The sequence below is a fragment of the Canis lupus genome, chromosome 22 (assembly GCF_048164855.1).
Source record: "Canis lupus baileyi chromosome 22, mCanLup2.hap1, whole genome shotgun sequence".
NCBI classification, from domain to species: Eukaryota; Metazoa; Chordata; class Mammalia; order Carnivora; family Canidae; genus Canis; species Canis lupus.
Genome location: NC_132859.1, coordinates 24,630,525 through 24,658,000, shown reverse-complemented (window position 1 = coordinate 24,658,000; position 27,476 = coordinate 24,630,525). Strand labels below are relative to the sequence as shown.

Sequence of the window (27,476 nt, the reverse complement as noted above, 5' to 3'; positions counted from 1 at the left end):
TATTTTAAAATAAAAAAGTAACATAAAGGCAAGATTCAAAATACACATGAATTGATCAATAGATGGTGGAAGTTCTACAAACCACCTTTTCCAGAAAAAAAGAACTAAAAATAAAATTTGAAAGAGGAAGAAAGCAAGAAAGATAAAAAGGTGTGAGAAGCAAAATATACTAAGAATGGCATTAGATAAGTTTGAGAGGAAAGACTGAGTTGAATCAATAAACTAATACAAAACAGTGGAAAAAACCATCAACAAAATGAAAAGGCAACCTACTGAATAGGAAAAAATATTTGCAAATGATATATTCAATAAGGGGTTAATATGCAAAATATATTAAAAACTTCCACAACTCAATGCCAGAAAGAGAAACAATCCAATTACAAAATGGGCACAGGACCCAAATAGACATTTTACCAAAGAAGACATACAGATGGCCAACACATGAAAAGATGCTCAACAGCACTAATCATCAGGGAAATGCAAATCAAAACCACGATGACCTTACACCTGTTAGAATGGCTAGTATTTTTTTTTTATTTCTACTTTATTGCTCAAGCACAGAACTTGAGATAAGCCCAGACTTTCAGCAATGTGCAGAGAAGAGGCTGAGGGGGTTGGGGACACAACCTGGCTGAGAAGAGAAACTGATCCAAAGGGAAATACTGGTGGGGGGACAGGAGGTGGTCGTCGGGACACCAGAAGACATCTCAGCCATACCATCTGAGGGGAGGATGGCAGCAGAGAGCAGTTCACCGGCACAGCAGTGGTTCTTCCCATGCCACTAGCACCCACATGGAGGCCACATGTTTAGGAATGGACCAGGAGGAGGAAATAACAAACATTGGCAAGGATGTGGAGAAAGGAGAATCCTTGTGCACTATTGGTAGGAATGTAAATTGATAACACCCACTATGGAAACAGTATGAAATTCTTCAAAAAACTAAAAACAGGAATACCATATTATCCAGTAATTCCACTTCTGGATATATACCCAAAGAGATAAATTCAGGCTCTCAAAGAGATTTCTGTACTCCCATTTTCATTACAGCATTATTTACAAAAGCCAAGATATGGAAGGGGCCTTCCATCAAAAGATGAAAGAATGAAGAAGACGTGGTACATATATACAACAATGTATTTACTCAGTGACAAAAGAGTGAAGTCTTGCCACTTGCAACAAGATGGATGGACCAAGAGGGTATTATGTTAAGTTAAGCAAGTCAGACAGGGAAAGACAAATACCGTATAACTTCACTTATATATGGAATCTAAAAAAAGGAAATGATTAATCAAAAACAGAAACAGAGCCATAAATACAGAGAACAAAATGGTGATTGCCAGAGGGGAAAGGGGTGCGATGGGTGAAATAGGTGAAGGGGATTAAGAAGTACAAACTTCGCTATAAAATAAGTCATGGGATGTAAAATACAACATAGAATATAAACAATAACATTACAATAACTTTGGTAAGTACACTTACTGTGGTGAGCACTTCATAATATATGTAAGTATCAAATCACTGTTGTACATTTGAAACTAATATATGCCAATTGTACATCGAAAATTTTTTAAATTTTTTAACTATCAAGATGTCTGAAAATAGGAGACACAATAAACTCCAATAATAACAAAGCAAGAACAATTCAAAACTTGTTAAACGGAGAAAAGTATCTTTTTCTCCAAAATATTGTATGACAGCATTTGCAGATATATCAATACTGTTGCTGTATGAGTTTTTTTTATTTTTGGGGGGGGAAAAAGGGCAAACCTTTTGGCAGTTAGTTTTCTAGATTCTTGGCAACCAATAATCTAAACTCTACAGCTTTCTGCAATTATATGAGAAAGTTCAGATATCAGTGAAACTTTCCAACGTATAGAATAGTTTTCAATCTTTTAAGTTAACAGACAAGCTGTTATAATCATGTACAAAATTATATTTAAAAAAGGTTAGTTGGTAACCATAATAACATGGCCTGGATAAAATTATATAATCATCTCAACAGATGCAGAAAAAGCACTTGACAAAATTTAACATCTGTTCATGACAAAAACTCTCAACAAAGTGGGTTTAGAGGAAACATACCCCAACATAATATGTAAAAAACCCACAGCTTACATCATACTCAATGGTGAAAAACTGAGAGCTTTTCCTCTAAGAAAAGTAACACGACAAGGAAGTCCACTCTCCACCACTTTCATTCAAAATAGTAATGGAAGTCTAAGCTGCAGCAATTGGGCATGGAAAAGAAATAAAAGGCATACAAATTGGTAAGGAATAAGTAAAACTGTCACTATTTGCAGATAACTTGATCCTATATATTAGAAAGCTTTAAAGACTCCATCAAAACACTATTCGAATAAATTCAGTAAAGTTGCAGGATACAAAGTTAATACACAGAAATCCTGCAATTCTACATACTAATAACAAAGCAGAAAGAGAAACTAAGAAAACAGTTCTATCTGCAATTGCACCAAAAAGAATAAAATACATAGCAATAAATTTAACCATAGGGTGAAAAACTAAATTTTGAAAACTATAAAACATTAATGAAAAACACTGAAGATGATACAAACAAATGGAAAGATAAACTATGCTCATGGGTTGGAAAAAATACTGTTAAAATGTCCATACTACCCAAAGCAATCTGAAGATTCAACACAATCCTTAACAAAATGCCAACATTTTACACAGAACCAGAACAAATAATACTAAAATTTGTACAGAATCACAAAAGACTCCAAATAGCCAATGCAATGCAATCTTAAGGAAGAACAAAGCTGGAGCTATCACAATCCCGGATTTCAAGATATATTGCAAAGCTGTAGTAATCAAAACAGTATTGTACTGGCATAAAAAACAAAACAGACACATAGGTCAAAGAAACAGGATTAAGGGCCCAAAATGAATCCACATCTCTATGGTCAATTAATCCATGACAAAGGAGGAAAGAATATACAATGGGAAAAGTCAGTGTCTTCAATAATGGTGCTGGGAAACCTGTACAGCTACATGCAAATGAATGAAACTGAACCATTTTCTTTTTTTTTTTAAAGATTTATTTATTTATTCATTCAGAGAGAGCAAAGAGAGAGGCAGAGACACAGGCAGAGGGAGAAGCAGGCCCCCTGCAGGAAGCCCGATGTGGGACTCGATCTCGGGTCTCCAGGATCACACCCCGGGCTGCAGGCGGCGCTAAACCGCTGCGCCACGGGGGCTGCCCCTGAACCATTTTCTTAAACCATACACCAAAATAAACTCAAAATGGATTAAAGACTTAAATATAAAACATGAAACCATAAAATTCCAAGAAGAAAACATAGGCAGTAATTTCTTAGATGTGGGCCACAGAAACATGTTCTAGATATGTCACCTCAAGCAAAAGATAAAAGCAAAAATAAACTGAGATTATCCCAAAATAAAAAGCTTTTGTACAGTGAAGGAAACCATCAACAAAACAAAAAGGCAAACTACCAAGTGGGAGAAGGTATTTGCAAATGATGTATCTCATAAGTTAATATCTACCATGTATAAAAAACTTACACAACTCAACATCCAGATAAATAATCTGATTAAAAATGGGCAGAGGACCTAAATAGAAATTTTACCAAAAAAGACATGCAGATGGCCAATAGATACATGAAAAGATGCTCAACATCACTAATCATCAAGGAAATTCAAATCAAAACCACAATGAAATATCACCTTAACCTTTCAAAATGGCGAGAATCAAAAAGACAAGAAACATCAAATGGTGGCAGGATTGTGAAGAAAGGAATCCTTGTACACCGTTGGTAGAAATGTAAATTGGTGCAGCAGCTACCATAAAGAACAGTATAAAGGTTCCCTAAAAAATTAAAAATAGAAATACTGTTATGATCCAGTAATTACACTACTGGGTATTTACCTAAAAGAAAAAATGCTAATTCGAAAAATTGTATGTACCCCTATGTCTATTGCAGCATTACTTACAATAACCAAGACATGGAAGCAACCCAAATATCCACCAATAAATGAATGGATAAAGAAGATGCGGGTGTGTCTGTGTGTGTGCATGTGTGTGTACACATGTGCATACACACACACACAGAGAGATCTTGCCATCTGCAACAACATGGATGGATCTAGAGGATATGATGCTAAGTGAAATAAGTCAGAGAAAGACAAATACCATATGATTTCACTTACACGTGGAATCCGAAAAACAAAACAAATGAACAAACAAAAAACTAACATTTTGAAAAAAGTGAAGAAAAAAAGAAAAAAAAACACTTAATTTTTCACACATTTTCAGTTTACACAAAGCATAGCCTGGCAAGCTTCAATTTTCTTCCTAATTGATTCTCAGTCATACTTGTAGCTTAACTCTTATTTTCTGACTGTAAAAGTCATTTTCTGATATATGTTTACTATAAAAAAATTTAACAAATATAAAAAACACAAAGAAAAAAAACATCTACAATCCCAGCCCCAGAAATAATAGTATACAAATCTTAGTATATTCCAGACTTCTTTATAAACGTATGATTTGTTAACTGTTACCTTTTTAAATCTACAGTGGTCACTTTAGTAGTGTTTCAAAGTACTTTTCCAGGTCATTAAACACTCTTTTAAAACATTGTTTAATAACCACATGATGGTTTTTCCTACCAATGTATCAATGAGCCAATCCCTTGATTAGCTCAAATACGTTTATTATCCAAAAGCATCATAAATACAGACAGAAACACAAGAGCTCATTTCATTATTAATGAAATTTGGCTGTCTTGTCAGCTATCTTTCAGACCTCATGGGTGTATCATTTAATTCAAAATCTTAAAGATACATTTTAAAACAATTGGAAAAACATACCAACTATACTATCAAAAAAAGCTCCACGCAGATGCCAATCATTCTTATCATTTAGGAAAGTGATCATGTGGGACAATAAAACATCATTGGCTTTCTGACGTCCAAAGAATACACACAACCGTGTTATTCCATTTTCCATTAAGGTTTGTTTCACAATATTTTCAGGGTCACTTAGCAAAGTGACAACTTTCTGCTGGACCATTTCATGTAAGGCTTGCAACTCTAAAAAAAAAAAAAAAAGTAAAGATAGGATCAATTTTTTTTCCCAAGACAAAGACATAGTCTTCTTTCTTCCTTCTTCTTCAGAGAAATGGAATGATTACAGAAGCCACCATAAAAAGTATATAATCAATTAAAAAACAAAAGTATATAATCACTAAATTTTTCTCCTGTTCAAAACTCTGGAGGATAGATGGGAAACCAAAATACAAACTAAACAACAACATCCTGAGAGGCAGATGCCACAACCACGGTTACTATCTCATTAATTAAACAAGTCTATTTTTAAGGCTCAAGGAGAGTTCTATAGGAAAGCACCAAAAAGTTCATACTGCCACCAATAAAATCAACTCGATCAAGGACTTCAAAATACTAGACTGATTAAGGATATAAACTGATAATACCATTTAATACTTTTAGAAAGTATTTTTAAGGTCAGCTTACTAAATTTTTAGAAAGCAGAAAATACACATGAAAATCCTATCAAGACTTTATATGATCTGGCTACCACCTTCTTCTCTGACTTTATCTCCTACCCACTCTCCCCTTTTCCCTTCCCTTTTAAAACGTAAGTTCAACAGGACAATCTTTTCTGTCTTATTCACCACTATATTTCTAGTGCTTAGAGCAGGCACACAATTGCCTAATTCTGAGCTTATGTTTAACAATTATGTTGGCTAAATGAATGAGGGGAAAGGCCACTCCTGGTGCAGCCACAGTCAAGGGAAAAGGTGGTCTGATATGCAAAATACTATGTTCATATTAAGACAAACTTTAGATTAACTTTCAAAAAGGTTTAACACCTAACCTAAACTTCATTTTATAAATGTCCAATTACATGGTTATAGAATGTAGGACAGTGTTATTTTCTAAGTAATTCCATGAAAAAAGCAAGGATTTCCTTTCCTTTCTGATACATTCTTCTATAAGTTCAAAATTATTCCATTGTCTTCAACTATAGAGAATATACACTGTCTAAAAATGACGCCATTCTAACAAGTAACAGAGCCATTACTGTTGTATAGCATAAAAATCTGAAAACTAGATTTCTCTAGTTTTCCTGAACTAGAAACATCCTAGGACAGATCTAAGTATATTATTTTACTTCTAAATCTTTAACTCAGTAACATTAATTAAAAGCCTGCCAAGAGTTGTTTGTATGTAAAGAAACTTAAGACAAGAACTTTGACCTCAAAGAGTTTACCATCCCATCTGTTCATTTAAAGTACAAGGGGTAGGTTTTGATCCATAAATCATAGATTAGCATGAGATAAACATAGTTCATGATTGAGGATACTCAAGGTATACTCACTTAAGGAGAAACGGTTTAGATTCTTTAGCTATGATGCTGTCAATGTTTTTTTTTCTTTCCTCTTGTAAGAATTATAAAATTCAGCTAATTTTACTATTGACACAAATCAATTTTGGCTGAAAAACAACTGATCTCAGAATCTGTGGCACAAGCTGATCATTTTCTGGTTAGATAACAGTGTACAAAAGTGTACAAGAGAGAGAACAATCAGACAACAGGGACCTTTGCCATATACACATACATAGTATTCTTTCATCTTATATGAAAATTTCAATGATGGTGTCTTTCAAGTCCACATTAGTAAATCATTCCAAATAATAATTCATTCCAAATAACAAGAAACCTGGAAGAGAAAATCACACTACCTGTGTCATAATTTCCATTGGGATGCGTAACTTCACCGATTTCTTCACTATTTGGGTCATTTTCCATATTGAGATTTTTTAACTGTACTAATTCCAGGAATCTCAAAGCTGTTTCTGCCAGCAGAGCTATGTTTTCTATAAAAAAGGGAAAATTTATTTTTAAAAAAAGGGAAAATTTATAATGATTATAATCTTCAATCCTTGTAATGTTTATAACCTTTCATTCCTCTTTATACATATAAATAATAATCATAAAACTACAGAGGAAAAGTAGGACTTTTCAATTTAGCACTAAACCTAATCTTCAGTAATTTCTGGTAACTAATCTCATAATCTATGACTAACAGTTTCAATAATGAAACATAAACTTCTTTTAAAAATAAAGTGTACACCATAAACACTATAGTTCCTCTGCTGTATGATATATATAAAAGAGATTAAAATTCTAAGAGTTCTCATCACAAAGAAAATAATCTTTTTTTCTGTTTTTGCTTTTTATTGTACCTATATGAGAGGATGGAAGCCAACTAAACTTACCATAGTAATCATTTCAGAGTATGTGTAAGTCACATCATTACACTTTATACCTTAAACTTACACAGTGATATATGTCAATTATATCTCAATAAAATTATATCTCAGTAAAACTGGAAAAAATACAAAAATAGCCCAAAATACAGCATTCAAATCTACTGAGGGAAAAGCTTAATCCTTCTACAGAGACCTATAGTTTCTTAACAGATGAGAGATATTCATTAAACAGAGAAACATTCACGTTAAAATAACAGGACAAGCTGGGCTTCAGAATCACAGACCCCAGCTCAAATCTTGACCCCTGACACTTAGTAGCTGTCTGCTTAACATATGAGTATGTTTCTTCACACACACGAGTCACATCTACCTCAAAAAGCTATTACCAAAGTGAATCAACTATTATTAGACTGCTTTCCTTGTGATACTCTGAAGTTCTTAATGAACCAAAGTGTGAGACTGTTCGCCAACTTTCTGCAGTTGTATTTTCTCCTTTCTCTCTCTATATTCTAAGACTGCCTGATATTCCTTACCACTGCAGAAATACCTACTTCTAATTTCTGTTGTCACATTTGCTATCAGATTTGCTTACACTTTCTTCTCCCTTACTTTTATTTATGTCTGTGCCTCTTTCCTTCTTTCCATCCCATTTCTGTGCTTAACATAAGACTATAATGCCAAAGACTGCACTCTTTTCCTTAGCAGTAAATAGTACTGAACACAAAACTTAACTCCCTTATTTTATCAATTCTAAGACTCACTTTTTCCTTAATTTTGAATACCACTACAACTGAGGTACATCTCCTAAGAGCTAAGATTGTTGAGTCTATCAAGTGCAATGATTACCTTCATCTCAGAGTCCAACCCCTCACCCGCCAACAGGTTCAACACTGTTCTGAAGAACAAAAATTTACCTCTAAGGTACCCAAGAGAATACCCTGTAATGCCTGCTCACCCTCAAGATGGGAGAATTTGGGGCATCCTCTGATAAGAATTCAAAATTCTGGGGGATCAATGCGTGGCTCAGCAGTTTAGCGCCTGCCTTTGGCCCAGGGCATGGTTCTGGAGTCCTGGGATCGAGTCCCACATCAGGCTCCCTACATGGAGACTGCTTCTCCCTCTGCCTGTGTCTCTGCCTCTCTCTCTCTCTCTGTCTGTCTCTCATGAAAAAATAAATAAAATCTTTAAAAAAAAAAAAGTCAAAATTCAGGTGAACGTCCCCACTTTAATGGATATATCTTTATTAGGAAAAACCTTCTTTCCTGGGCACCTTTAAAATCTGAGTAGATCTTTGCCTATTTCCCCATTTAAGTTCATAAACCACAACATACTTGAATGTTTATAAAAGATACAAATCTATATCACTTAAAAGAATGCCATAACAGACATTTAAAAAATGATTTTAAACTTTCATAATTACTGACACATATGGTTTAGTTATACTTAACCATATAAGTTCAAATGGACTTCTGGATCTACTGGGGGAAAAAAGCAGCTTTATCAGGCACTAAGCCATGATGAAAGGACACTGCAAGGTACCATCACTGACCCTGGGTTACTATGGACTCTCACCACAAGGACCCAGAAGACCAAAGGAAAGCAGAGTTGCTTCAGAATCAAGGTACAGACCAGCAGCTCTGAGAACTGAGAAAAGAATGAGACCAGATACATTTAGATCATATTGTTTAGCCTTTCCCATTCCCAATTTCCTCACTTGTAACTGAAAGTAATATAACATCTATTGCTCAAGGCAGTTGCAAGAGTTAGAATGGATTTTAGAATCTTAGAATCCATATATCTTAAAATCTGGAATCTATCTTAAAATTTATATGTCTCTTGCAACTAATCCTTGCAACCTTGAGCAGCAGATGCTGACACACAGGTTATTCAATAAATAGTAGCTATTATTTTTAGACTATCACTATTAGTAGTTGCCTGTCACTATGTTAATATAGCAGCTACACATCAGAACCTTACCCATTTAACACAACTGAGAACAAACTAAGATCAAAAAGTCACAAAACTCTAAAGATACAGCTTGTTTTTAAACCTATAAACTTTAATTTTATCTGATTTAATTATTTCTGTGTGCAAGTGAATTATAAATTACCTTGTTACAAATTATAAACTCAAATGTATGTGTCTTAATGAACTCCTGAAATTTCTAGGCCTGACATTTATACCTATACAGTTATGGAAACCAGAAACCATAAATAATAGACAACGGATAAATACAAATGGAAATATGAGTTTAGGAAAAAAACTTACAACCACCACCACTTTGTGGATGTACCCAGAGATAAGGCCAGAGTCCAATGACCATTTTTTATATGTTCCATTAAAATAATGACAGGCAAATAGTAAAATTAATGAACCTAGCAAGTACCTTTCCAAATAGTGATAATATCATCACTATACGTTATGTACTATTTACAAAGACCAAAACAGAATCTCTGATTTCCAGCAGATTATATTAGAAATAAATTATGAATTATCTTAATGTTTCAGTGACATTTTCCATGCAACAAAAGAGTATACAGAATTAATTTGGGGAGCTAAAAACATGAATCTGTCTCACTTAATTTTACAAGTGAGAATTACAAGTAAAACAGGTGGATGTGTTATAACCTCATCACAAAGAAACCACACACCTTAACATGACAGTAACTAAAAGGATCTTAAAATTTGGTAATAGGCTAGGTTCTTTGAATACCAAATTATCCAGCAAAATCCATCTTTTTGAATAGCAACAGACTTGTATCCTAAAGCTAACATCTCTGTTCTAAGCTAGCATCTCTGTTCAAAGAAACTTTATAAAGACCTAAAGACACTAAATCAGAATATACTTGTAAACATGAGTCTCACTCCAAATTAAATGTAGTATAACCAGTAAAATTACAGGCTTCTCTATTAAATGCTTTCCACTTGGTAATTCTAATCGCTTCAAAATGAGTACAACCAAAAGCTGAGTCCCAGGCACAGATTAGCTACAAAATTTATTAAGATGTACCCAAAAAAGTTCAAGGACCACAATTCACTCTTGAATTCCCAAAGAAATCAGAGAAACAAGAGGTTTTATAGCCACTAACTTCAAAACTCTGAGTGACTATGACTTGGACAATAAGCTCTTACCAGCATAGGCTAGTCTAACAATAGTAGCATCATCTTGGGCTAAGTGGGCTATGCCTGGAAGAATATATTCCGGGTATATATTGACATCATTGCGAGGAACCTCTTTGACAAGAGCAAGAACTTTGGTCAACGTCCTCAAGGCTTCAGCCCTCACTCTAGGAACAGAGTCATTGCTGAAATGCAAAAGATATGGAGTAATACGATCCAAAAGAATTTCTACACTTAATCTTGGGGCCAAATGGAGAATAAGTTCCAAAGCAGCAAGTTTGGAATCACAGTATTTAAGGGTCTGCAGACAGGACGTTATAACAGACACCAAGATAACCAGCCCATTTTCCTTAGGCTCTCCTTCTGCTTTTTCTGGCAGATCATGTCCACAGAGATTGTGAATAATGTTGCCCAAATCCTTCCGTATAACCAGAATGCGCTCATCTGCAGAAAGAAAGGTTTCCTTGGCAAACTGGGCCATGTAGGGCTGAAGGAATGTGTAAAATATTTCAGGAAAGGCATTGCCACGCTGCTGCTTTAGGTAATCTTCTGCCCCTAAACGTTTATCTGGCTCACGGTGAATCATCTGAGTTACCTACACCAAGGGGAGAAAAGGAGCAAAAAATAGATTTGAGAACAGCAGATTAAATCAGATGAAAGCTACAAGGGCAACTTACACATGACATAAAGGATTTTGCGGTAACTGTGACTCTCCTCAATCTTCACCTTTCAAAATACTTTCAGAACTTGACCACAATATGTGACTCTACTACTGTCCTACAAAGCAACAGGAAATTATGCAGTAATGTATTACAGATGGCCCAAGCACATCAACAGGAGATATACCATGATGTTCAGCAGTCCCCATTTAAGACAGGGGAGTAATACATCACTGCCCACAACTCACGGATTCTTAAACATTTTTGAGCAGGTAATACTGCTGATAATCTGAGGAAAACCAGGGGATATTCTCCAGAAAAAAACTGTGTGCATAAAATTTTTACATATAAAATTACACACAATTCTGAAGAGAATCCAGAACCACTAAAATCTATTTATATATCAGTTGTGATTTAGAGCCTTAATACCACAAATCCAAGGGAATACATGGTTTAAGCATAGTTCTAGGATCTAGTCAAAAAGGGAATTAGTGGTCTAAACTTTTAAAGTACTATAAGAGATGTTAAATCCTACAAACCCTAAAAATGATACACTTAATTTTAATTTATCATATGTTTTCTGGTATCTTAGGGAAGTAATTTTCTTTCAACAGAGCATAGTTTAATTTTTCTTAGATCCTCAGAGTGAATCATTATTTAAATACTTAAAATATCATAAAAATATATGATTTTTTTAGCTTTTTGAGCTTTCTGTTTACATTGAACTTGCAGGGAATCAAATACACTATAGCTTTGAACTTGCAGGGAATCAAATGCACTATAAATATCAAGAAAAGTGATTTAAGTATAATTCCTTTTACATTCAGATTAAGCCTTAAAGATTTGTGAAATTCACTCCTTTCAGAGTTAAGAAAACACAGGCCCAAGTTCATGAAGTCACTTAGCCAATGTAACATGACAAATGAGTGCCATACCCAAAGAGAGAACAGCCAGGTATACCAACTCTTAATCCAGGCACTGTTCATTGAAAATGAGCTAACTTGGCTTCCTCTAAAACATCCTATTTTTTAATACTTGCCATTTGTAAGAGAAATTAAAATGTATTCTGTATTTCCTTACTTTGCTACAGAGTATTTTAATATACTATACTTTTCCATGACTGGGCCTCATCATCATTACAAGTCATCGGTTACTGTATTGGTGGACTTAATAAAGATCCCCTCAAACACAAAGGTGGATATATATGGCTTATAATGACCTCCCACAGGATTCCTCATATCTCTTCTGCTATACTAATTAGTGATTCTATAGCCTTCCCTTCCAGAACAGCCTTAAGAGAGACATACCAGGCAAGGTGTTTCTATATGAAATGGCCCTATACTAATGCATTACATTCACACTGATGTTTCCCAGCTTTCATTTTATATATATGTCTTCTTCATATCTTACTAGCAAGCTCTATCGGACAACATCTCTAAACCTCCGGCACCTTCTTACTTCCTTCCAAATCTATCCAAAGCAGAGCTGAAGATGTGTGTGTGTGTGTGTGTGTGTGTGTGTGTGTGTGTGACTGTGAGTATAAAATTGTGTTTTATATACATACAAAGCTTAGTCAAATGAGCTCTGCCTGAAAAGACGGAAAATACTGTACATTTCTCCCTAACAAAGTAAATTAAAGTAAATAAAAATAAGCTGTTCATAATAGTCTATGGAGCTTTATTGCTCTGCTACATTGCTCTCTTTGGCAGCACATATACTAAAATTTATTGCTTTGTTCCAAGTTCATAAAATTCCAGAGAGCTGTCTAATGCAAAAGTCAGAACATAATTCTATTAAAACCAAATGGAGAATACTTGTAGCATAGTTACCAATTCTCTGATACTGCGATCTTCAATTTTATTTAGCACTTGTTCCGGGAAAAACTGTCCATTTCTATAAGCGAGAAGTTGAGAGAGATCAAACAGTGGTACACCTTCTGTAAAAAGTTCAGCTATAACACAACCTAGAAAATAAAAGATATAATTCCATTAAACATGCAAAATATCTTTAATACAGTACAAGAATTCAGAGAATTCACAAAACTCAAAATGAAAAACCCAAAGTAAACTGAATTAAAAATATTAATGCAACATACAACTACAATCAAGCAAGACGGGGAAAATATCTACTGCCCTGTCATCAGTTTCTGAAAGTGTAAAGTCAAAAGAAGCTCACTGAATTTTTCTCCATCTTAAAAAAAATCAAATAAAATTACTTCCTGGTTGTCTAATTTAAAATGAATATGTTTGTATATATGGCAGCCCAGGTGGCTCAGCGGTTTAGTGCCGCCTTCAGCCCAGGGCGTGATCCTGGAGACCCGGGATCAAGTCCCACGTTTGGGCTCCCTGCATGGAGCTTGCTTGCTTCTCCCTCTGCTTGTGTCTCTGCCCCTCTCTCTCTCTTTCTCTCCCTGTGTCTCTGCCTCTCTCTTTCTCTGTCTCTCGTGAATAAATAAATACAATTTAAGAAAAAAAGAATATGTTTGTATATAATATATACATACTGGGATCCCTGTGTGGCGCAGCGGTTTAGCGCCTGCCTTTGGCCCAGGGTGCGATCCTGGAGACCCAGGATCAAATCCCACATCAGGCTCCCGGTGCATGGAGCCTGCTTCTCCCTCTGCCTGTGTCTCTGCCTCTCTCTCTCTCACTGTGTGCCTATCATAAATAAAAAAAAAAAAAAAAAAATTTAAAAAAAAAAATAATATATACATACATATATTTAGAGATAAATAGATTACAAGCCATAAGAAATATAATACTTTTTTAAAGTATGGCCTTATTTTAGACTTTAAGTTCATAAGGAACTGAGAAGTCATATCTGACAACTCATTTACTGATCATCAAAGTTATTAGGTATCTACCATATATATACTAGACACTAGCAGCACACAGAATAGATAAAACCCTTGCCCTCATGAAGCTTTCATTCTAGGTAGACATAAAATAAGCCAGTGAACAAACATGTGAGGAGTGCTACAAAGTACAGGTGTAAGACTAGAGAGGGAAGGAAAAATAACCCAATCATTTTGCACTTACATAATCTTCAAACAAGGAATGGAAAAAAATCTACCTACATTCCCAAAAGGACAAAGCAGTTTCACTGAATCATTATATGACTTGCATTTCACAAGTTTTTTGTTTTGTTTTGTTTTTAAAGAGACTGCACATGCATACAGGGAAGGAGATGGCAGAGAGAGTGAAATAATCTTAAGCAGGCTCCACACTCAGTGTTTAGCCCCATGTAGGGCTCGATCTCATAACTCTGAGATCATGACCTGGGCTGAAATTGAGAGTTACTCAACCAACTGAGCCACCCAAGCACCCTTGCATTTCATTTCACAAGTCTCAAAGAGATCCTTAAATAACCTTAGCGCACAGCCTCTCCATTTCCTGGTCCCTCTACCTAGACTGCTACTCCTCCAAATATTCACCTTATACCTCCACCTCCTTCAGATCTTTCATCAAATGTCATTTAGAATATTAGGAATAAGAAAACTATGCAGTTTAAAATTGCAAGACACACCACAACTACCCCTTACTTACCTGGCATGTCCCTTTTTCCTTTCCCTTTTCCCACAGCACCAACAGCCAAATTAAATATATTATGTATTTATTTTATTGTCTTGTATACCCACTAGAATGCAAAATCCATGAGGAAGGATTTTCTGCTCCTTCACTCATTAAAAAACTTCCAGGAACTAAAAAAGTTCCTGACACATAATAAACACTCAATAAATTTCTTAAATTAATTTCTACCTATATAGTGTCAAGTTTCAGAATAAGAGATTTAAAAGAGCTACTAAAAACACCATACCCAAGAAGAAAAATAGAATATCAGACAAACACTACAAACCAACCAGATCTAATACAGACATCAAAAGAACACTCCGGGATCCCTGGGTGGCGCAGCGGTTTGGCTCCTGCCTTTGGCCCAGGGCGCGATCCTGGAGACCCGGGATCGAATCCCACGTCGGGCTCTCGGTGCATGGAGCCTGCTTCTCCCTCTGCCTATGTCTCTGCCTCTCTCTCTCTGTGACTATCATAAATAAATAAAAATTAAAAAAAAAAAAAAAAAAGACCACTCCACCCAAAATCAGCAGCAGAATACAAATTCTTCTCAGGTACACTGAACACTCTTCAGGTTAGACCATATGCTAGGCCATAAGACAAGCCTCAGTAAGTTTAAAATGACTGAAATCATACAAATCGTGTTCTTCAAACTTCAATGGAATGAAATAAGAAATAATAGAAAACAGCTTGAAAAATTCACAAATATGTAGAAACAACACACTCCTAAATAACCAATTGATCAAAGGGAAATTAGAAACATACTTCATGAAGAATAAAAATTAAAACACAACATAAAAAACACATAGTACGCAACTAAGACAGCGTTTAGAGGAAATGTGTACCTATAAACACCTATATCATAAAAGAGTGCAGAACAACCTAACCTTAACCTTAAGAAACAAGAAAAGTAAACTAAAACCAAAGCAAACAGAAGAAAAGGAATAATTAAGACTGGCATGGAAATTTGTGAAGTAGAGAATAAAACACAATAGAGAACACTGACAAAATCTAAGGTTGGTGCTTTGAAAAGCTCAAAAAATTGACAGACTCCTACTAAGAAGATAGATGTCTCAAACTACTAAAATCAGTTATGAAAAGGGGACATACTACCAACCTTACAGAAATGAAAAAGCACTATATTTTAAACAATTGTATGTCAACAAATTAGATAACCTAAATGAAATGGACAGATTCCTGGAAAGATACAGACTACCAAAGCAGACTTAAAAGAAACAGAAAATCTGAACAGACCTTAAAAGTAAAGAAATTGGATTAGTAATAAACATTCCACAAAAGAAAAGCCTAAGACAAGATGTCTTAACATGTCTTTTAAATGTTAAAATACTTACCCATCTTTCACAAATTGTCCCGAAGAAAAAGAGGGAACACTTCCCATCCTTCACAAATTGTCCCAAAGAAACAGAAGAGGGAACACTTCCCAACTCATTCAGACAAAAACATCACAAGAAAACTACAGACCGATGTTCCTGATGAATATAGACACAAAAATCCTCCAAAAAATACTAGCAAACTGGGTGTAGGAATTAAGAAGTCTGTATCAAGGGCAGCCCGGGTAGCTCAGCAGTTTATTAGCACTGTCTTGAGCCCAGGGCCTGATCCTGGAGACCAGGATAAAGTCCCACGTCGGGCTCCCCGAATGGAGCCTGCTTCTCCCTGTGCCTGTGTCTCTGCCTCTCTCTCTCTCTCATGAGTAAATAAAGAATTAAAAAAAAAAAAAAAAAAAGTCTGTATCAATAATTTAAAAAAAGAGAGAGAGGAAAGAGAGGACACTGAGTATGCCAGAATGCTGAGGGTCTACTGGTAAATGTGATATAGGTAAATGTGGAGAAAGTGCTAGAAATGGAAAATCATTTGCAACCATCAAAGTAAAGACGGGTCAGGCAAGAATCATCAATGGATGTCAAATCAAGAAGGAAGTTGTGAGGACTAGCAGTGCATTTGCATGGTCTCAAAAGTTTCTTCCCACAGGCAAGGGATTAAAAAAACAAAAGGTAACTAACTACAGAGGGGAGAATCAGGCAAGACCTTAATCAAAATTAACATCACCAACAAACACCATTTGTCTCTAAATGTGATACTGTGAAGATGCATTTTCATATATACAGTACACTGAGAATGAATAACCTGAATCTAATCAAAAGGAAAAACCAAACCCCAAAAGGTGTACATTCTATAAAAAACAAAAGGGTGGAGTGAGCTGCGTGAGCACATTCGTGTGTGCGTGTCCATACACACACAATGCAGGTAAAAGCCAGTGAAAACTGAGTAAGTTCTATATCTAGTTAAGAGTAATGCTACAATGTCAATTCCTGATTTTGACGTGGTACTGGTCATATATCACTAGTGCGGAAGCTGAGAAGTATTCTTCATTATTTTTGCAACTTCTATCGTTTAAAATAAGAAGTATAAAAACAATTTTTTAAAGGATTTTATCTGAGAGAGAGAGTGAGCATGAACAGGAGGAGAGGCAGAGGGAGAGAAAAAGAGAAGGAAGAATCTCCACTGAGTAGGGAGCCCCAATGCAGGGCTCAATACCTGGCCCCTGGGATCATGACCTCAGCTGAAGGCAGGCACTTAACCGACTGAGCCACCCAGGCACCCCATAAAAATAATTTTTAAAAATTTAAAAGAAGAGGTATTCCTAAAAAAAAAAAAATCAACATCATGGTGACCAAAAAAAAAAAAAAAAGCTGTAAAGATGTTTCACATCAAAGGAGGCTAAAGAGACATGACAACTAAATGCAATATCAAACCCTAGACTAGCTTCTGTCTTGGAGCAGTTAAAATGCAAAAAGAGGACATTATTTGGTCAAAAACAAAATCAGGATTAAAATTATAAATTATTTTATCCATGTTAAATTTGCTGCAGTTGATAACTGCAACAATACAATTATGCAAGTGTTATGTAAGAGACTAGGCAGGATCTTATGAAATACATACAGAAGTATTTAGAGGTGAAGGGCCATGATATATGTAACTTATTCAGGAAAAAATCATGGGGGGTAGGGCAGTGTGCAAAAAATGTACAAGTGATAAAGCAAGTAGAGCAAAATGTTAACAAGTGAATCCGGGGATTCTCTTCTACAAGTTTTTACAGTTTATAAGTGTGAAATAATTTCCAAGTAAAAAGTCAGATAGAAACATAGCTACATTTGACTATTTACAAGTAAATGGGGGTTGTTATGGATTGAATTGTATCTCTACCTCCCCACAATTCATATGTTTAAGTCTTACCACCCAGTTCCTGTAACCTAAAATACAGGTAATAGGGCCTTTAAAAAGTTAAAATTAAATGAGGTCCTAAGTCCATTATGACTAGTGTCCATAGAAGGGGCACCAAGGAAGAGGCCAAGTACATAGCGAGAAAGTGGCCATCTGCAACCCAAAGAGGCTTAAGAAGAAATCAATACTGCTGGCACCTTAATCTTGGACTTCCAGCCTCTAGAACGGAGGAAAAATAAATTTTTGTTTAAGCTGCCAAGTCTGGGACACTGTGTCATGGCAGCCCTAGCAAACTAATACAGAGGTGAATACGGGACTTTTTCTTGTGACTTTTAGAATGTTGTTGTGAAAAAGGTGTTATTACATGGTATCTCCCTATGGAACAAATTTTTCAAGGTCTCTTCATCAATACTAAGTCCTTATAACTCAGATATCAGCTCAAATGTTACATTCTCAGAGGTCTTCTCTGATCATTTTACCTAGAGTTGTCTCCTACCAACCTTTGCCATAACATGTAAAAGCCGTAACTCTTTGTCACAGCAGTTAACACTGAAGAAAATTAACTTCTTTACTTATTCTTTTTCTACTCTACTAGAATATAAGCTCCTTAAGGGCAAAAACTGTCAGTCTTGTTCAGAGCTGTACTCCCAACACGTATAGAGCAGTGTCTCATATATAACGGACAGATAAAATTCAAATATTTGTCAAGTAATGAATGAAAGATCTCCAGGAAAAAGGCTGTGCACACTTACATGACCAGAAAGAGAATATATACACGTCTCCAAAACCAGCAGCCAGGAATCATGGATATGCATCAAGATGGAGAAAAGTAACATTTAAAACCCAAAGAGCCTACATCAAATCTTAGGAGCAGTGCGACAGGGACAGATCCCACCCACCTCTTGAAAGAAAGAAGAAAGAAAAGAAAGAAAAGAAAGAAAAGAAAGAAAAGAAAGAAAGAAAGAAAGAAAGAGCCTATCTTCACCCAAAACAGTGTAGGACTCTAGTATGGAAATAATAAATGCTGAGTAAGAAGTTTATGGAACTATAACGTACACAGAAAAGATAAATATATACTTTTCGTTGACTCTTGAAATTTTAAAACTCTAACAAACTTCCAGTTATAAATAAGTCACAAGGATTTAATAAATTATATGCCAGTGATACCCCAAGTATTTACTTGGCAATTTTCTTCTTAAAAGAAAAAGCCTAAAATCATCTTGAGGTTAAAAAGTGATCATGTTTCTAAGCTAAGGGAATCCTATTGACAAAATAGTAATTTTAAAAGTAAAAATGGTTTGCCAAAAATTTAGATACATTCACTGATCAAAAAAGTTGGGACTCTGATGGATTACATTTCTAGTCTTGTTATACTCACAGCCTGGAGGCTAACCCTAGCTTATCAAAAACAACCCTCAGTATTATCTTGGGACACACATTAGTGAGCTGAATGGGCCAGAAGAGGTTATGAACCTGTGTAACAATGCTTGTTGATTCCAATGAAATACACTTCTTCATTAATTATTTTTCTTAAATAATCTAAAATATAGCTGCTCAGTTTATGTTTTCTTTGCAGCAAACCTACAGATGGTAAAACCTTTGTGAAATTTATGAAAAATGGCACTGATGCAGAGTTCACAAGGTATTCCTCCAGATACTATTTTCAGCCCATTTCTTTTCCCAAAATTTCATAGACAATCTAGAATCCATGGCCTGGCTTCAAGTGGTCTGTGTATATGAAATAATGTATATTAATGCATGACACTTTTCTTCTAGAGAAGGTGGCTACTGATCTCATCAAAGTCTTTAAGGGGATCTCAAAAAAGCTTAAGAATGACTTCTTTACAAACTCTCCTGGGTTACAAACCCATTCCCTTGGCTACAATTACTACTTATTTCCTGGTAACTACCAAATCTCCACCTCTGTCCTAAATCTCTATGCACCAAACCTTTATTACCAACTGCCTGTTGCACATCTTCCCCTGGATATCCCCCAGACGCCTTCAATTCAACATATCTAATGAAGACTTCATCTTCCCACCTCTTACCCATTCGTCCTCCTATTTCTCCTATGTCAGTGACCATCATTGCCAATCCACCCCGTTTCCCAAGTCAGGGTGAAAGAAGTGCTCTTGACGTTACTACCAATCAATTCTACCTATTAATTATCTCTGAAGTGTTCTTTCTTCCACTCCCTCTCCAATTCTGTCACAACTTTCAGTCAGTCAGGGTCACATCTTATCTGGATGGTAACAGTTTACTCCTAGCTGGTTTTCCCGCCTCCAAGGTAGCTCCCTGCAATCCACTGTCCATGCTACAGCATTTACTTAAAATAATACCTGATGCTGTCCCCATAGGCTAGCATGGGCATGCCAGCCCATGATCTGAGGCTTGCTAACCTCACACTCTACACTCCATGCGCCAGATATAGTAAACTACTTAAAGTAGCCTAATAAATCAGTGCCTCATGATCTGGTCTTCATGTCTTTGTATAAGGAATACCCTCCGCTTGAAACAAGCTATCCTTGCCATAGCTAGCTCCCAATTATCTTTCAGGTCTGTTTAAAAATCATCCTTCCAGGGGCACCTGGGTGGCTGAGTCAGTTAAGTATCTAACAACGGGTTTCAGTTCAAGTCATGATCTCATGGGTCGTGAGACTGTGCTCCATGTCAGGCTCCCGGCCCAGCTGGGAGTCTGCTTAAAGATCCTGGCCCTCTGCCCCTTTCCCCCACTCATGCACATACAAGGACACTCTCTCTCTCTGAAATAAATCAATCTTTTAAAAAAAATCATCCTTCCAACAAAGAGGCCTTTCCTGATATTGCCTCTCTACCCATCAAACCACGGAGACAAATTTAAATATTTGTACATTCCAATAACAACACCCAATGCTTATCACCACCACAGCAAATCACACTGCACTGAAATTGCTTTTTCAATATCATATCTATCTCCCCATTAAACATAAACATCTTGAAAAGAGAAACGTAAGTGTCCATTTGTCTCCAGTGTTAAGACAGTGCCTTGGGGTGCCTGGCTGGCTCAGTGGGTAGAGTATGCAACTCTTGATCATGAGTCCTGAGTTTGAGCACCACATTGGCGGTAGAGTTTACGTTAAGGAAAAAAAAAAGTGCCTGATACGTACAGAAGAATTCAAATATTTCTTAAATATCTGAACAAATGAACCACTCTGTACTTCCTCAGCATGTAAACATATCCAATAAAAGACTGCTATATCTATCCGAATAGTGTGTGAGGTGTCAAGAAAATAACTTTTCAACATATGGGATTTTCTAAAAACTACATTTCAACGTTCCAGAGTTAAAATATATGCATATTTCCCCTTAGCAAACTTGATCAACTTGAATACCTGCTGAAAAGATATCCATTGCGCGCTTCAACTCTCCTCTTGTTCTCTGATTACTATTTAAGTCTACAAGTGGAGTTGAAGGATCCCTCATATATTCTAACTCAGTAGCAAACAATCCACCATCAACAAAACGTTCAGGAGCAATATAGCAAGTTCTCCTACGTGAAGTGTCAAAGAAATAGTTGAAATCTGCTGGGTTGTCCTCCGGAAGGTAAGTGGGCTTAAAACTTGCAAAATCAGTTAGGAGGACCCAATTCCAACTGGTGACCATAACGTTCTCAGTCTTGATGTCCCCATGACGGACTCCAGATTTGTGTGCTTGGTCCACAGCTGTCAGGATCTGGAAAGCAATCCAACGCTTCTCAATGTTATTTAAGAAGGGACGGGTACTGATGCGATCATAGAGGTTGTCTCGCACATACTGCCTAAAGAGCATGGCTGCTTTCTCAGATGCTTTTTCCACTGCTTTCTGAAAAGGCAGACAGTTCTGTGCAGAATGAAGCCTGATTTTCAGTTCCTCCAGCTCTTGTTTATAGCTGGTTAAAGGCAATGTGGGATCCTGAATTGCAAAGACCTTCACAACCACCAGGCCTTCTCGGTGCTTCGCTCGAGCAACTTTAAAAAACCGAGTGCTTCCCAGGCTCTTATCATATTCAAAGTCATGGATGTCTGAGAAATAACTCTCCACAGAAAGGATCTGGGAAGGAGCAATGCCAGCAAGCTGATTTCCCATAATGGCAGCAAGTACCTCTGTGTCAGTAAGTCAGGACAGAACACCTACTTTAAAAAAAAAAGAAGAAGAAGAAAAAGAAAAGATACAAGCAACGAAACGTCATTATTTACATGCTCTCTTCCTAAAAGATAGATGTACCCTATTTCTCTTCCACGGCAAGCACCGTATCTAGTCTTCCAGGTAGCCTCTAAATTTTAGACACATTTATCTAAAAAGATCGTGCTATTTTATGTTGTCCTTTCCGGGAGCTGAACCATATTTAAATAGATCCCCCCTTCAATATTAAATTGGAAATGTTAGAATGTGTATTTTCTGCCGTTTAAATTTAAAAATTAGGGATCCCTGGGTGGCTCAGCGGTTTGGCGCCTGCCTTCGGCCCAGGGCGTGATCCTGGAGACCCGGGATGGAGTCCCACATCAGGCTCCCTGCATGGAGCCTGCTTCTCCCTCTGCCTGTGTCTCTGCCTCTGTGTGTGTGTGTGTCTCTATGAATAAATAAGTAAAATCTTTAAAAAAATAAAAATAAAAAATAAAAATTAGGGATCCCTGGGTGGCTCAGCGGTTTGGCGCCTGCCTTCGGCCCAGGGTGTTATCCTAGAGTCCCGGGATGGAGTCCCACATCAGGCTCCCTGCATGGAGCCTGCTTCTCCGTCCGCCTGTGTCTCTGCTTCTCTCTCTGTCTCTCATGAATCCATAAATAAAATCTTTAAAAAATAATAAAGTAAGTTTAAAAATTAACGAGCCTTTACTGTGTGTTCAGCACTGTGCTTGGGGTTACGAGGATCCATACAGTACTATATGACACAGTCTGTCCAAGAAGAACCCGTGGTCTGGGTGTGAGACACCAACACATTAAAAACTTAAAACGATTAAATAAATAAATACTAATAATTTAAAAATAAAAACTTAAAACTGACTAAAAATCGCCTGAATCGAATAGGTCACAACTCCTCAAAGATCAAGCTAAGACCCCCCAAAAAATCAGTCACTCCTGGACCCTCCCAACCTAATTCCAGTGTGCTGGAATTCCAGGGTGCTAATTCTCACCAATTAACACGCGGCATCGTGCAAAACAGGGACGAACCCCTAGTGGAGAGGTTAAAGAAAAGTAAGTAAACCAAAATACCCAGTGGCCAAACACAGCCCCGGGTTCTCCTGGCTCCTACCTTGCAGGAAATCTAAGACACACACACGCGCGCGCGACCATGCGCACATAGAAACATTTACCCCAGGACTCTGCAAAGTGTCACAAGTCGGTCCGTCGCTCACACTGAGGTCGGGACGGATCACTTCATGGTCCGGGCGGGGGAGTCAGCAGCCGGATGAGCCTCGGGCGAGACTTCCGCACGAGGGGTCTTCCTTCAAACGCGGGAGGTGGGACGCTGGGGGAGGGACGCCGAGAAGTCCCAGTTTCCAGAAACCAAGGTGGTCCGCAAGAGAGAAGTGGGAAAGTCCTCGGTGCCGCAGCAGACGACCGAAGCCGAGCGGAGGGGATTCCACCGACACCCGCAGTTGCCCCCGCCAGTCCCCTCCTCTGCCCCGGGAGCCAGGCGCTCCCAGGCCTCGCCTCCGTGCCGCGCGGATCTCTGGACCCTCCAAGGCCCCCAGACTTCTCGAGAGCCTCACCACCAGGCGCGGAGGCGGGGCGCGGGACGGAGCCGGAGGCGGCCAGCGCCAGGAAAACCACTTCTTCGGCTGATGCAGACACCGAGAACGCCGAACTCCCGGGAAAGCTGCCGGCTCTGACCTCACTTCCTGTTGCGGAGCGGAAGTGACGACGGGGCGAGGCTTACAGGAAGAGAACGGGCGGCCAGGGAGTGGGTTGCTAGGAGACGAAGAAAAGGCGTGGCCTCACGCTGAGAACCTGGAGGAAGGAAATCAAACGTTCTGTCAAGTGTTCCCCACCGTGGTCTTCATTCTATCGTTGCCTAAACTCTGAGGCTTCTGACATCGCCAGGACAAAGTTAAGAATTCACAGGTTTAAAAATTAAAAATAAAATAAATAATTAAAAATTAAAAATAAAATAAATAATTAAATAATTAAATAAATACAAAAGAATTCACAGGTTTATTTAAGAAAGCTAATATATCCCAGTTGAATTTTTTAAGAGCGTTATTGGGATATAATTTACATACTATATACTACACATGTTTAAAACACACAACTCAATGGCCTTTTATGTATTTACAGGGCGGTTCAATCGTCTCTATAATTTAATTTTGGAACATTTCCATTACCTCCAAAAAGAAATTTTATGATTATAAGCAGTCACTCCTATACTTTCCCTTTCTCCTTCCCATCCCAGCCCTAGGCAATCACTAATCCGTTTTCTGTTTCTATAGACTTGCCTATTCTGAATATTTCATACATATGGTATGCAATATGTAGTCTTTGTGACTTTTTTCACCTCACGTTTTTAAGGATTATCTCTGTTATAACTTGCATCAGTACTTACGTGTCTTCTTATTGCCAAATATTCTATCGTATAAAGATTCCACATTTTGTTTAGATTCCACATTTTGTTTATCCATTCATTAGTTGATGGTATGTTGTGTCTACTTTTTGGTTATTATGAATAATGCTGCTGTGAACATCCCTGGAGAAGGCTTCATGTGGCCATGTGTTTTTTCTCTAGGGTAAGCACATAGGAATGAAATAATGGAATCATATGGTAACTCTATGCTTAACAGGTTGATAAACTTCCGGACTGTTTTCCAAAGTTACTGCACCATTTTACATTCCTACCAGCAATATATGAGGGTTCCATTTTCCGCATATGGTCACTGATTGTTGTTAGTTTCTATCTTTTATTATAGCCATCCTAGTGGGTGGCTAGAAATATCTCACTGTGGTTTTTATCTGCATTTTCATAATGACTAATGATGTTGTCAATCACCTTTTTGTGTGCTTATTGGCCACCATTCATGTATCTTCTTTAGAGAAATATCTATCCAAATCTTTGGCCCATATTTTTGTTGGGTTGCTTTGTCCTTTCATTATTGAGTTTTAAGAGTTCTTTATATATTCTGGATATAAGTCCCTTATCAGATTTGCAAATAATTTTTCTCTATGTTTTCACTTTCTTGGTGGTATCCTTTGAAATACAAAATATTTTAACACAAAGTTGAATTTTTTTATCACCCTGCAACAACCCCCCCCCTCCCTTATTCCTCATCTCAGGAGTCAACATTAGCACCCACTGAATTCCTCAAACTACAAATTTAGAAGTCATTAAGTCATCCTTGACATCTTTTTACTCTCTCTCTCTTTCATCCACCCCCATTCAGTATCATCATCCTGATGATTCCATCTCCAAAATATGCCTTGAAGCCATCCACTGCCATCTCTTTAGGACATAGGCCAAGCCATCGTTGTTATGGTTTCTAGATTTTGAAACCTACTCAAAAAAAGCATTGCCTACCCACAGAATTATTTTTTGTACTTTCCCCATGATTCCTCCTGGGTCTTTTATGACTTCATTTTGCATCCTTGAATTTCTTTTTTTTTTTTAATTTATTTATGATAGTCACACACAGAGAGAGAGAGAGAGGCAGAGACACAGGCAGAGGGAGAAGCAGGCTCCATGCACCGGGAGCCTGACGTGGGATTCGATCCCGGGTCCCCAGGATCGTGCCCTGGGCCAAAGGCAGGCGCTAAACCACTGCGCCACCCAGGGATCCCACATCCTTGAATTTCTGAAGTACAAATCCAACTTTATTCTTTCTCAAGAAGGATACTCAGGTATCCCAAAATGTTAATAAGTAATCCATTTTCTCACCCACTTATTTGAAATGTCATACTTACCACATAAAATTTCCTATATGTATTTGGGTGGGTTTTCTACTAAACTTTCTGTTCTGTGCATTGAGTTGCCATTTAATTCACCTGCCAGTAATCGTTTTGTTTTAAGACTTTATTTACTTGAGGGCACCCCGGGTGGCTCAGCCTGCCTTCAGCCCAGGGCGTGATCCTTTTTTTTTTTTTTCAATTAAAGATTTGATTTATTCAAGTACCCAAAAACATTCTACAATTACAACTGCTTTAGATGCTGCTTGTACTGTGCTATGGACCATGCACATACTGCCACACTGTTTTCAGACTTGAAATGCCATTGATAGTTTTAAAAACTGTACACCTGATGGAGAAATGAGGAAGACAATTTAATATTTCATCCGGATCCAGAGGTGCATCAAATTAAACGACAGCTCTGATCAGCAAACAGGTGTTTCATGATGATATCCAAGAAATGGTTGGTGATGGACAATTCAGAAATGCTTCCCCAAAAGGCGGATGGTTCTTTAAAAAGTTTCAGATCACAACCCTTGCAGAAAACACTGATGCCCAACACACTGATTCTCGATCCAGGAAACATGGGTCTTCTAGGTTCCACGTGGCTGGAGACCTGGGATCGAGTCCCACGTCAGGCTCCCTGCATGGAGCCTGCTTCTCTCTCTCTCTCTCTCTCTCTCTCTCTCTCTCTGTGTGTGTGTGTGTGTGTGTGTGTGTGTGTCATGAATAAATAAATTAAAATCTTAAAAAAAAAAAGACGTTATTTACTTGAGAGAGAGAGAAAGAGAGTACTTGCACAAGCAGGGGGAGGGGCAGACAGAAAGGGAGAAGCAGACTCTCCACTGAGCAGGGAGCCAATACAGGGCTCAATCCCAGGACCCTGGACCATGACCCAAGCCGAAGGCAGACACTTAACTGACTGAGCCACCCAGGTGCCCCAAGTACTGTTTTAATCATTGTAAAATGTTTTCATGTGTAATATGGCTACTGCTAGAGTAATCTTTTTAAACTACAACTATAATCATAAGGATTGTAATCATGTAATCATAAGGATGCTTTCCAGATTCTCTCCCTTGTTTTTAGGCTAAACTTAAAAATCCTTAGCTTGGGGATCCCTGGGTGGCTCAGTGGTTTGGCGCCTGCCTTCGGCCCATGGCCTGATCCTGGAGACCCGGGATCAAGTCCCACATCAGGCTTCCTGCATGGAGCCTGCTTCTCCCTCTGCCTGTCTCTCTGCCTCTCTCTCTGTCTCTCATGAATAAAATCTTTAGAAAAAAAAAATCCTTAGCTTGGCCTACAAACCCCTGCATGATCTGACTCCTACCCAAACCCCTGCCATAACTAGCATCACTCATTGTCCCTCTCAGTCTCCCACAATGGCCTCACTTTGTTCCTAACCTGTCAAACTTCTCTCTACCTATTGGCCCTCACATTTACTTTTTTCTCTATATAGAACACCCTGTCCCCCACTCTATGTAGCAAAACTTGCTCTTCTTTCAAGTCCTAGATTAAGTGCCAATGCTTCAGAAAGGTCTTTCCTGAAGTCTTCCCCCTCCCCACTACCATTATAAAATCTGATGGACATCAAAATTTTTCTTCATAGCACTTATTTTCACTGAAATTGTTTCATTTGGGGAAGGGGAGGTAACTGTTTAATGTCTGTTTTCCCACCTGACCATCAACCCCATGAGATCAGTGATTGTGTAATTCTTT

General features: G+C 37.6%; 1 protein-coding gene across 3 annotated transcripts in view; it reads right to left on the bottom strand.

Moving 5' to 3' along the window:
* Nucleotides 1–23,737, bottom strand: part of PIK3R4 (phosphoinositide-3-kinase regulatory subunit 4) — a 77,659-nt gene extending 53,922 nt beyond the window's left edge. For 2 of the 3 annotated variants that reach the window (XM_072792811.1, XM_072792813.1), the window contains exons 1-6: nucleotides 23,201–23,717; nucleotides 21,242–22,021; nucleotides 12,885–13,018; nucleotides 10,409–10,991; nucleotides 6,746–6,880; nucleotides 4,850–5,071 (exon numbers count right to left, since the gene is read on the bottom strand). In XM_072792811.1, the coding sequence (XP_072648912.1) occupies nucleotides 4,850–5,071; nucleotides 6,746–6,880; nucleotides 10,409–10,991; nucleotides 12,885–13,018; nucleotides 21,242–21,974 (1,807 nt within the window). In that variant the 5' untranslated portion in view covers nucleotides 21,975–22,021; nucleotides 23,201–23,717. Of the gene's footprint in view, nucleotides 1–4,849; nucleotides 5,072–6,745; nucleotides 6,881–10,408; nucleotides 10,992–12,884; nucleotides 13,019–21,241; nucleotides 22,022–23,200 lie in introns of all 3 variants that reach the window. The other variant, XM_072792812.1, reaches the window with a different exon arrangement.
* Nucleotides 23,738–27,476: the final 3,739 nt, after the last annotated feature.